General features: G+C 35.5%; 1 protein-coding gene across 1 annotated transcript in view; it reads left to right on the top strand.

Annotated features, from left to right (window-relative positions):
- Positions 1–13,505, top strand: part of RhoGEF2 (Rho guanine nucleotide exchange factor 2) — a 292,722-nt gene that overhangs the window by 87,327 nt on the left and 191,890 nt on the right. The window contains exons 18-20 of the mRNA XM_068768213.1: positions 1,192–1,317; positions 2,317–2,376; positions 3,610–3,681. Of these exons, the coding sequence (XP_068624314.1) occupies positions 1,192–1,317; positions 2,317–2,376; positions 3,610–3,681 (258 nt within the window). The remainder of the gene's footprint in view (positions 1–1,191; positions 1,318–2,316; positions 2,377–3,609; positions 3,682–13,505) is intronic.

Here is a 13,505-nt window from a genome sequence, read left to right as displayed (position 1 = left end):
CCTAATATCAAACAAGATACGGGTACGAGTGGTCCCAAATAACCTATATGTGATTGGACCTGGACACAGTTCTGATTAAAATGATCACGGGGCGCGGAGGATTTGCTCACAGAGACTCCCGCGTGCACCAGTGACCCTGGGGTCATCAGTTTCGGTTGTAAGATAGGATCAGTGAACACACCATCGCTTTGCTAGTGAACAGACAAGTCACCGGACTTTCTTAGAGTACTGCAGGAAGGTCATAGGAGAATGGAATTTATAGAAAGGAACAAACATGTTGAGTATACAAATAAAAACAATAAAGAAATGAACCATGATATAGCATTAAGAATAATGAAAAATAGATGGAAATAAATAAAAACTTAAAATTTAATATAAATGTATAATGTATAAGAAAGCTGAAATAACCTGTAAAATTCGGCGAGGGAAAGTGACGAAGTAAGGTAAAGTATGAAAGGAACAGAGAATAAAAAGAAATTAAAGAATATGTGAGGAATAAAAGAAGAAAGAATAATCGAAATTAAGGTGGAAGAATGACGAAGTTGTAAATAAAAGATTTCTGAGAAGAAATTATTATTGTTATAATATTGTATCTAAGATAAGGAAATTACCCCAGGCCTCCAAAAGCCGGCGCCATATAAAACGCCTTTTAAGACCAAAGCTTCGTGCTTTTCAAAAATCTCGCTTCTCTCCTATGTAGCATATATATATAAATATATTTTAAAGAGAAAAAGTTAAACTCGTTACTTTTGATTTGCCCACCTGTGGAGCATTGTTTTCAAGTTGAATAACACTGACGTGGACGGTAGACGCGGTCTACTCAGTAAGAAAAGGACCAATATTTAGCCACTTCCGCACATGCAGTGGTAGTCGTGCAACAAAGTGCACCCGCCCGCCAGCCCGCTGATAAATGCGCATGCGGCAAACAATGCGAATCACACAACCGCCACCGCCAAACTAATCAACACGTGTTTCACCCCTCCACGGGACATCTTCAAGAGTTATGTTACACCGATTAGTGCCAAACACAGAGACTCTGTACGACAGAGAAATGTGCGGAAGTGGCTAAATATTGTTCCTTTTCTTACTTAGGATGGACTTCCGCAAGGTAACGCCTGATTCCATTAAATATTGGTCTATGTAGTTGTAGTGGTCAGTATATATATACCTAGCTTGTGTGCGTGTGTGCAGACTGCAAGCTGCACGTGCACCGAGAGTGCGCCAAGTCCGTGGAGGAGGGATGCGTGCTGGACAGCGAGCACCACAACAATCGCATCTCGCGATTCATGGAGCGAATACACCATAACAATCAACCAGGTTGGTAGCTATGTGATATTGGTGATGGTTCAGGATTCTCCCTAAGCAGACTCCGAGGTCCAGATGTATATAAGCTAAGAAAAGGGCCAATATATAGCAACGTCCACTAATGCAGTAGTAGTCGTGCAATAAAGTGCACCGCCCGCCAGCCCGCTGATAAATGCGCGTGCGACGAAAAATTTGAATTACACAACTACCACCTTTAAATCACTCAACACGTGTTTCACCCCACTACGGGGCATCTTCAGGAGTAAAACTTACTCTCTCTTATCTATATATTGGTCCTTTTCTTACTTAGGATGGACTTTCGCAAAATAACGCCTGAATCCAATAGATATGTATATAAGCTCACTTCGTATGGTGGGTTACCGAGGGAGTCTTTATTTCTATGGCCTTATTGGGGGCCTCTCTATTTTCCATTTTTCTTCTTCTAGAATACATTTATATTGCATTCACAAATCGCCTTCCATTCTTCGCCACCTTTTTCAAGGTTGTGATACGCTTAAAGCAGTTAACTGCGACTGACGAGTATACTCGTCGTACGTATAAATCAGTGGATTTTAGCTATTTAAATTGCAATTTTTGAGAATAATAAAATATTTACAATGGTTTGAGGGTAAATAAAATTGGCAGACGGCTTATTATAGAATAATGTGTAAACTAGGCAAGAAGTTATGTCTATTTCCTAGACTTTATTTTGCCAAATAAGCTGTCTGAATTATGTAAACATCTGACATACCTTCCAAGAAACTCAACGTAAGTACGTAAGAGACATTGGATGGTCAGAGCATCAGCTCAGGTTAGGCTGCGGGGGAACAGCTGCTGACCAGAGCACAAGCTCAGACTCACAGAGTCCCCAAATCGACTCTTAGATAAGTTGAACAATAGAATAAGATATATATTTTATTATGTCATATATATATATTGACATGATGCTATATAGTTTTGGTTGATGAACTTTTTTCATTACATATTTAAAAAAAATAATTTTGCCTTCAGGTCAGGACGCGAGCGATAAGAAATCGAGGAAGGCGTCGACCACCGGACACTTCTTGAACAGTGAGTATTGTCTGAGAAGAATTTGACTTTCTTAATACTATGTCTGAAGGGTAATGTGCTAGAAGTTTGTGGCATTCAACCCAAGAGAAAAAGAAACCAGAACAAAAAACCGTTGTGGCCCGCGAGCGTGAATTCACGTCCAAGAGATTCGTCTTGGATTTTTCTCTTTTTTTAAATAAGATAGTAAAGACTTTATTTTTTTTTACTGAAATACTTATTCTTTTAGTACAAAATTTTTTGAGTTTATTTTTTTGAGTAGTTTAATTTTTATCTCTTATAAGTTTCCGGTGTCAAGTACCGTGTGCGTTAAAACGAAATAGCAGCTGGCTATAGACTTTGAGTGGCGCTGTCATGTCCCACTTCTTCCTCTCTAAGACGCTTCAAGCTTTCTATCAGGACGAACCTAATCCACCTTCAAGAGAATCCCTAACTGTTATTCTCAAGTAATGAAAAAAATATAAAAAACCCCAAGTAGTCTCAACTAAATTTCGTATGTTTTCTTTTTCGATCACATACAGAAAGACGAAGTGTTAAAGCTAGTACAATTAGCCTATAGGGGATTTATTACCTGCTCCTCCGAATTCGGCTCACTGTGTAGAAATTGACAACCTGAATAGTGTTAAAACTTTTGCATAGATGGCGTTGTATGAAGACAATGATAAAATATTCAAAATGACTTTAAATTTTTTTAAATCGTACGGGTTAAGTACATACAATTAGCACTATAATAGTAAAGAAAAAGTTGGAGCTGAAAGGTTCTTGAGCCAAGAGCCGGGAGACGCGGCGTGGGAACCCACTCCCCACTAGATGGACCGACGACATAGTTAAGATCACGGAAAATCGCTGGATGCGGGCAGCATAGAATTGGTCAAAGTGGCAGTCTTTGGGAGAGGCCTATGCCCTGAAGTGGGCGTCGATCAGCTGAAATAGTAGAGACATAGATAACATATAATAGGGCAATGAGCCAAATCTATTTTTTTAAGTTTGATAGACACACCTTTAATATATCTTTTCCAGTCAGTTTAACGGTTCGTCATCGTTCACGCTGTGATAAGACCACTGCTGGGCATCGCCCTGAACTAAAGATTTCCAATAAACCCATTGGATGCGGCATCCAACGTTTTATGGCCTTAACAACCTCACCAGACCAGACCCATAGACATGAAGGGAAATTTTTACTGCCACTTCGAATATACCATCGGATAGAGGTCTGAAACTGGTGTTTTGTTCCAGTGGAGCGCAGCTTCCGGAAGAATGAGGACGAGGCCACGTGGGAGCAGACCCTCATTCCATCACCAGCTATCGGTGAGTCCTTGATATAACATGCTACCTTCTATATATATTAGGTACAGGTTTGCTATATTTTATTTTCTCTTGATATAAATTCGTTTAATGTCATCTAGTAACGACTGATACAACTTGCCGGAGTGGCTTTCTAACTACACAATACGTACACATATTACAGAAAATTTACTAGATGGCGCTAAATACAAAATAGATGTCGATAAAACAGCACATTGTTGCAAGCGACGAAACTAGATGGCGTTGTTCTCAATTGTATATATGCTGTTTTTATGAGCTTTCCAGGTACCCTTATCACGAAAGCTAGGATAAGTTAAATACAATAAAACTTCTTCAGTGGTTATCATTGGCGTTGTTAAGAGTATGGCAGTGTTCCTCAAACTTTTTTGGCCTAGCCTTTCTAATTGTCTTGTCTTTCTCCACTGTATTAATTATTTAAGAAACTTAAATCAATAAGAAATCTATATCAAATATATATATTTATTAAATCTAGAAGTTATTACAACGGTATTTAACGGACATTTATTTCAAATGAATTCTGTGAAACACTACGTAAGTTGTGATGGGCTGTTCAGGTGTGAACAGCTGCGTGGTTTAGCGGGATTTTAAATATCCGGCATTCCCCGTGGAGTCTTCTCTCTGTCGCAGGGAAGTTACCTTGTCGAGGCAAAACACCTGATTGATATTTTGGTGGGTCTTGTCGTATTATAAATAATAAATATTTACCACAATTATTTAAGAAATAGCTTTTTTGGCTAAATTTGTCTCTGAAATCTAGCATTGTATGTATGGCTCGGAGCGAGGATACATACAATGCTAGATTTGCTCGGAGAGGACTAAGCTCCTGTCAAGTGAGTTTTCGAATCCCTCTCTCTTCCCCCTCCAAAGAATCACATTGCTATACAATATATATATAATTTTGTTTATCGATATTTGATATTCAATACATGTTAAAATTAAATGAAAAAACGGTCCATATTAAAAAATGTGTTGATTAGTTAAATTTTTGCTGGTTGCGGCAAATGTCCGAGGTTTTCAATCAGTGCAGACGCGTGCGGTCCGACCGCGCTCAGCGCCGCAGATACAAAGCTAGTCTTGCTAGATATGTCTTACGCAGTTTATATATATATATATATATATATATATATATATATATATAAACTAGGGCATAGGCCTCCATCAAATATCTTGTCGTGACCATGACAACGTCGTAGGTCTACCTGGTCTATCCTTGAGAACCTTTAAACTCTACACCTCCAAGTACATACATTACTTTTATTTAATATCAAGAAATAAGCCTTTAAAAATATCTACGGGGGAATGAACCACAATCGCCACGCAGGCGATTTTGAGATCGCAGTGTGGTATTATGGTGCGTAGTGGATGCTGCTGCTCATCTTCTGGAAACTTCTATGTGAGCTGAGGCAATCCTATACAATTAAAACACAAAGTGGGAATATCGTAATTCTTTTATAAATTTTGATTTTAAAAAGATTTATAAATATAAAATACCATTACAACATATATGCTGTCATGAGTGGTACTTTTCAAGGTGATGTGCCAAATCAGGTGCCGGGTGTTAAACAGAGTATATTGTAAACACAGGTTAAATAGCAAGTTATTATGACTTTGAAAGAAACCAACAAAATTACAGATATGCAAATAAAATTGTGCTTTTATATAATTATTACTTGCAACGTTTAGTATCCACATTGTGTTTACTTTGTATTGACAATGGCGTTAAATAATTTGCATTACAATAGCAAATTGTATTATTTTATTGTTGAAAAATTGAATTTGTAATATTCTACATATGTAGCAATGAAAAAGGTATGATGTCAGTGTGACGGGAAGGACGCACATGAGATAATATAGACCAGACGTCTTGACCTGCGTTCTTCACCGACCTGCCGTTAATATACCACGGGAGATGATAACCGATGGGTCGCCGTAGACACGACGCACACGAGGTATTTGAAAACAGACGGATTGACTTTTGCCCAGCTTTCCCGTCCTTTCGTTCACATATTAAAGACGGGATAGGCATTTGTGAAGACATTACATTTAACCAAGATATGTTAGTGGAGAGACGGTTAGGATGCATTTGATACGACGCACACGAGATATTTGAAAACAGACGGATTGACTTTTGCCCAGCTTTCCCGTCCTTTCGTTCACATATTAAAACATATTAAAGACGGGATAGGCATTTGCGAAGACATTATATTTAACCAGGATATGTTAGTGGAGAGACGGGTAGGATGTATTTGACACGACCCACATGAGATATTTGAAAACAGACGGATTGACTTTTGTTCAGCTCTCTCGTACTTCCGCTTACATATTAAAGACGGGATAGGCATTTGCGAAGACATTATATTTAACCAAGATATGTTAGTGGAGAGACGAATAGGATGTATTTGACACGACGTACACGAGATATTTGAAAACAGACGGATTGACTTTTGTTCAGCTTTCCCGTCCTTTCGTTCACATATTAAAGACGGGATAGGCATTTGCGAAGACATTATATTTAACCAAGATATGTTAGTGGAGAGACGAATAGGATGTATTTGACACGACGTACACGAGATATTTGAAAACAGACGGATTGACTTTTGTTCAGCTCTCTCGTACTTCCGCTTACATATTAAAGACGGGATAGGCATTTGTGAAGACATTACATTTAACCAAGATATGTCAGTGGAGAGACGGGTAAGATGTATTTGACACAACGCACATGAGATATTTGAAAACAGACGGATTGATTTTTGCCCAGCTTTTCCGTCCTTCCGCTTACACATTAAAGTCAGGATAGGTATATGCGACGATATAATATTTAACTATGTCAGGGGACAGGCGGGTAGGATGCAATTAACATGACGCACATAGTAGTACCAAAAATAGTGCAATAAACAGTATAATATAAGATGATAATTACAAAAAAAATGCGTGTTAAATATTTGAACAATAAATGTAATGTTGCAAAATGAAATAGTAAGGAAACCTAGAATGTAGTGGTTGAGGATGGATGTATGGCTAATGGAATGAAAGAGAAAGACTGGGAAAATTGTAGAACGAAAGAAACAGTACGACAGATAAGATGATACATGAAAGAGAAGAATGATAATAATAAAAAATATGAATAAATTACTAGAAATAAAAAGTCCCTGTCCCACACGAAATAGGGGAATGAGAGGTCCCCAACAGCGGGGACCATTAAAAAAAAACACATGACGCACACGAGATATTTGAAAACAGACGGATTGACGTGGTGAAGCGAGCGCGAGATACGTAGTGGGTACGGTTAGCAAAACGCACAAGATATTTAAGACCAGACGGCTTGACGTTTGTCTTGTTAATTTCCACTGTAATTTTTTATTATTTATAATTAAGGCAAAAAAAATTGTTTATTCAAGTAGCTATTTTCTCAGCTGTAGCTCTTATATATATTTATATAGATTCTTGACAAAATAACATATTTCTAAGTCACATCTAGTTAACTTATATCGGGGTTTTGGAGTAATGTATGTCCAATTAGCGCTGATCTATGGCCGTTGCAAGTCTGCTAGAAGAGGGAGGTCAGCTTATGCTGGTCCTTCGGTACTAAAGCTCCCCTATTTATAGTTCAACTAATTGTTTACTAGTCGCGCTGGTGGAATGCGTCCCGGGAAGCGGAATTATTTTGAACGCGTAGAAAGGGTTTTGTCGGAGAAATGTGGAAACTAAACAATATTTACTTGTCTAAGACATGAGCTAGGATCTAGATGGGATTATTAACTTCTGTACACTCGATAATGCGTGTTGATCGTCAGTCATATAGTCCTCGGAAATTTTAGGACATCTACTTATTTATGTCGCAATTTCTTAACATTCATGCTATATGTAAACAGAATAGTACCTGAAGCTTCTTCTGCAACTTCTTCTTTCAGCACTAACGCTTTTTGAACTGATAGTAGAGTTAATAACCGGGCAATAGCAACTAAATCAAGATTTTTATACTTTTTTATCAGGTAATTTTTTTTTGGTCCGCTTTTGCGACCTCTTGTTCCCCTTGGGTACAGTGACTTTGATTTCACTAAGTTTTTCTGTGTTTACTCCGTCACAATATCTGACATTCTATCTTCTTTGTTTCGCATTACCTTCTTTAAACTCTTTATATCCTTCACCAATATTACAGTTTTATCAATTCGAGATTAGAGGGTTTTGGATTTCTAGATATTATCGATTAGTCTTAAGTCCAAGCCGTGGGCCCCTTATGGGGGTATTTGAGTGTAGTCACTATATAGTATCCACCTAAGCAATTTATGAGAGGCTTTGATATAGTAGAATCTAGCAATATAATCCAGGGTTCCTCTGGAAGCCTTTGAACTTATCTAAGAGTTTTATTATAAGTATATTTCTCTGTATTGATCTAAATAATTACATTAGCAACTAAATAACTACATGTAATTTAACATCAACTAAGTAAATAGTCATGGACGTGAGGCAGATCTCACGGAAGCGCTGTGCAAACAAGCGCCTAATTATATATCACGTTTAACGTATTTCCGGCCGTATGTTTGCATGTACGACCACATGCTAAAGACGAAGCTATGGATACACATGTATAAGGTGAGTGGTACGTGATTCAGAGATCAACCAGCTGTATTGTGGGTGGAATAAATGAGAATCAGCTGATATGTCCAGAGCATGGAATAGGCCTCAATGATCGACACTGTGACTGATCCTGCGGTGCCTTCTGTACTTCCTTCAGTTCTTTTCAGCCGCCAGATTTTCAGATGGACATCTACTGCAAGGCTTCAGCCTCCACCAATGATCGAAACTATGACAGGTCTAAGTAAGAAAAGGACCAATGTTTAGCCACTCATGTATTTTTATATACTAATTCACTTCACGCGATGACCTGGACCTTGGAGGTTTATGCGGCATTAAAAGGCTTCGGTATTCGGAAAGATGACCTGATGCCACTATAGGAGATTAACCCTTCTTTGCATGGTGATGGAAATTTCCATCATAACATTTAGTCAACAAAAAAAGATACTCAAAACCCTTGTAACGTAAATTTGTTGTTGCTCGCAACTTTTTAAGCGACTATTGCGTACAACAAAACGCGGTTGTCGAAAAATAGCAAAGGTCACTGTGAATTACCAGACCTAGAATTTGTTATGCTGCTGTTTGTTGAGACTGGAAGAAAGGAGCGAGATTTTAAATTGTTTTATGGAAATAAACGGAGATATAAAATACAATAAAAAATGAAAATGAGTGGAAAAAAGATTTGTTTTCATGTTTTTGTTATTTTATGTACAATTTATATCAAAACACTATAAATGAATTTCTAAAAACGTTGTGATAGAAATTTACATCACTATGCAGTAACTTCACTTGTAATGTATGGGAATTTTTTTTTGTAAATGTTTATTTTATGCTGTGTTTTGGGGAAACTTGAATGAAAGAGATATTGCAGATTATCTTTGTAAGTTATAAAGCGGTTGGCTCTCAGAAGATGGTCTTAATGACCAAGATTCCGATGATGAAAACCACGATGCTGATGAAATTATAAGTGTTGAAGGAGGAGAATGATGATGACGATGTGGATGAAACTGCTGACGTTGAACCTCCTCTTGTAAAACCAGACGATCAAGAATCCTCTCACACATCAAATTCATCTAATTTGCAGTCTTCATCCAGTTTTCCATTTGACAAAAGAAACTTGATTTGGAAAAAAAGGAATCTGGTGTGTGACACAGATAAATTTACTTTCTTGGGGAGTTCTGTTGCTTCAGGTGGTCTATCACACCTAGAAATTCCATATCAATGTTATAACCATTTTATCACTGAAGATTTTATCAAAACATTATTAAAGGAGGCAAATTTATATAAAAAACAGAGTAATCCCAGTTCATCTATATCATTTACAGAATATGATTTGTATAAGTTCTTTGGTATATTATTATACATGCCAGTAATCAAATTTCCTAGCACAAGATCATACCAGTATACATACTGATATTACTTGTCCGTTTATTGTCCAAGAATACAATAAACATATGGGAGGAGTAGATCTCATGGATAGCTTTTTGGGCAGAAATCATATAAAAATGGGGTCTAAAAAGTGGTATTTGCGTATTTTTTTCATCTATTTGATTTTGCTATTATAAACTCTTGGATTGTTTATAAAAAAAAATGCTCAAGAAAGTGATGAACCTAAAAAGAGTCTGCTTACAATAGGCCAATTCGGAAATGTATTGTCCTTTGTGCTATGCAACAAAGGAACCACCAAAGCAGTTAAAAGAGGGCATCCTGGTACCAGTGTACTAGAAGAAGAATTACAATCAAAAAAAAAAAAAGGTTCTCCAGCTCCACCACCTCCAAAAGACATAAAAAAGATGGTGCTGAACATTGACCAAAAGTAGGTGGGTCACCCCGGTGCAAATTTCCCAAATGTAAAGGCTATTCTACAATTTCGTGTAATAAATGTGGCGTCAATTGGTGCTTAAATAAAATAATTATTGTTTTTTGAATTATCACTAAGAATAAAGAAGACAAAGTAAACAACTTTTTTTATTTATTTAGTACCGGGCCAAATATGTGAAACTGCATGATGATGTAAATTTCCATCATATTGTTTTTTACATAATACATATTTTTATTCACACTAGGATTTTTTTAAATATTTTTCCTTTCATCTAGAGCATTAATTACATCACCCTGATTTATTTTAAAAAAATAGTAAAAATCATGCAAAGAAGGGTTAATAATAAGAAATTGTACGGAAATGAGAAAAAAATTACGAATGTAGGGAATGAGCATATATAGTTTTAAACATACATAGTGATGGTGTTTTTATAAGTGTAAAAGCTAAGTAAGAAAAGGACCAATATTTAGCCACTTCCGCACATGCAGTGGTAGTCGTGCAACAAAGTGCACCGCCCGCCAGCCCGCTGATAAATGCGTATGCGGCAAACGATGCGAATTACACAACTGCCACCGTCAAATCACTGAATACGTGCCAAACACAGAGAACTTTGTTGTTTTTTGAGCGCATTGTTTGCCATATATATATATATATATATATATATATATATATATATATATATATATATATATATATATATATATATATATATATATATATATATATATGTATGTATGTACATATAAAGAAATTTGTTTACGTATATAAAACAATGCAAATCCATTTAAATATAGTTTTCTCATCTCTATTATATACTATCTATTATCTATTTTATTTATAGGCAAGGACAATGACTGCGACTTGTTTAAAGGCTTGGAGAATTGCCTTTTAAAAGCTATTCATATATTTACGTTGATCAAATAGAGAAGAATCGACAAAGTACTTTTATATTCGCAGCGAGTCCGCCGTGTTACTGTTTTAACAAACAGGGTGATCAATTTTAATTGTTAAAGTATTAAGAGGTAAATATAGGTCATTTATTGTCAAACGCGTGATGATAATATATGTAAGAAGTGTTTTTAAATTTCGAATAGTTGTGTATTAAAATAATTTTTGTTTATACATATATATATATATATATATATATATATATATATATATAAATATATATATATATAAACAAAAAAAAAATATATATATATATATATATATATATATATATATATTTGTGTGTGTGTACTGTACAGCAATTTTAAAATGTTACAAGATTATTATAGTTTAATTAATAACACGGGATATTATTGCAAAAAGCATTAGCAATTGCCTATATGAGCTTATTATTTATATAGAAACAAGCAACTCTACGCGTTTTGCTACTCTACCAAGTTAAGTAAAAAAAGATAAAAATTTAATATAATTTTGAATTGTTCTGTTGATAAAAACAACTTGGAAACCTTCGTGAGGTCATGCACATCAACTTTGCTGAAGATCATCATATGATCAAACGCATAGTTTACAATTCTATAAAGGACATACAAACGTTATAATACGATACGTTATATATGTATATATATATATATATATATATATATACTAGCTGATCCCGCAAACGTTGTTTTGCAAAAAAAAAAATAAAGTAGTACTAATGGTTGATCGTACAGGGGTGAAAATTTAGGGTTGTATGTATTTTTGTATGCCATATCTTAATAAAATTTCGTATAAAAAATTGTTTAAAAAATAAAATAAAAAAATTAGGGGTGGACCACCCTTATCAGATTCTCAGACCAACTGAATACGCATATGAAATTTGGTAAAAATCGGTCGAGCCGTTTCGGAGGAGTACGGTAACTAATATTGCGATATGGAAATTTTATATATTAATATATATTATCGAGTACATATAACAATTCATAATGAAAAAACGAATGAAAATTCTGAAAGAAAACTCAAGCGGGTGTATGTTTGCATGGCACGTGGCCGCTCGCAGACGAGAGTTCAGGCGGGAACACCGTCGCGTTCGGACGTGTGGGCAGGCTCGCGACTCGCACGTAACTCGAAAGCAACTCGCACGTAACTCGAAAGCAACTCGCACGTAACTCGAAAGCAACTCGCACGTAACTCGTAAGCAACTCGCACGTAACTCGAAAGCAACTCGCACGACACTCGCTCGCGGTGCATCTGTAGTGGCAGTGCAAGTGTTACATTGTGTACAGTGTCAAAGTTCATATTGTACTACACGTAAAAGTAATTTTGAATAATAGTGTAATGATAATTTGAGTTTGTATTCTGCCGCGCATTTATGTTCAGTGTACGAAGGCTTGTTTTGTTATTAAAAATCTAATTAAAACTGGTTGTTATATAGACGAATTAGGTAAGGATTTTGTATTGTATTTTATATTTATACTAGCTGATCTCGCAAACGTTGTTTTGCAAAAAAAATTAAAATTTTTAATTAACAAATGTAAGATAAGGGTTGATCGTAGAGGGGTGAAAATTTATGGTTGTATGTATTCTTGTATGCTGTGTCATAAAAAAATAAAAACCAAAAAATTTGTCTAAAAAATTAAAAATAAAATTTAGGTGTGAACAACCTTTATCACTTAGGGGTATAGAAAATAGATAGTAGCAGATTCTCAGACCTACTGAATACGCATATTAAATTTGGTAAAAATCAGTCAAGCCGTTTCAGAGGAGTTCAAGTTCGTGTTCGTTCGAACACCGTGACACGAGAATTTTATATATAAACATATAACGTGATTTAGAATGATTTATTATTATATATATATATTTATGAACAATAAATATAAAAATCGAGAAGTGTGATAGTAGGTTGCGAATTCGAATCCTTTATACAATGTCATATAATTCACACTTTGTGCAATAATTATAAAGGATTTCCACTGTTGAATTACAAGCTTCCAGAGGATGTAGAGCATCATCCTCTGCGTACCATAATACCACACTGCGATCGCCAATTCATCTACCAAGTGTGGTGATAATGGTATATCATCCCCATAGATGTCTGTGGGGGAGGTGATGACATACAAATACGATTGTTATTTATTTTTATATCAAGCCTTTTGTGGTTTCCAAAAATAAAATTAGTTAAATTGGTCAAGACACTTACGAGTTTTGGTTTATCTTTGTCGAATAGCTTTTAATTGATATACAGGATGATTAGAAATAGTTGTAAAACCTCTAAAGAGGTAAATGTATAGCTGATCTATTGTCAATAATATACAGTACACTATATCCAATAATCAAAGGTTCAGAAATAATAAATAACGTAATAATAGTATAGTACGAAAAAGCGTTTATAAAATTTAAATTGCTACATATTAAAATTAATTATTGTTTATTATCTTTCTCTGCAGATTTTGTACTACTAGAAGTTTTTGGCCTATCGCAT

The sequence above is a fragment of the Battus philenor genome, unplaced genomic scaffold (genome assembly GCF_028537555.1).
Source record: "Battus philenor isolate CCGP_79_NKW_IND1 unplaced genomic scaffold, ilBatPhil1.0.hap1 SCAF_25, whole genome shotgun sequence".
NCBI lineage: Eukaryota > Metazoa > Arthropoda > Insecta > Lepidoptera > Papilionidae > Battus > Battus philenor.
This window is presented reverse-complemented; position numbering and strand designations above follow the sequence as displayed.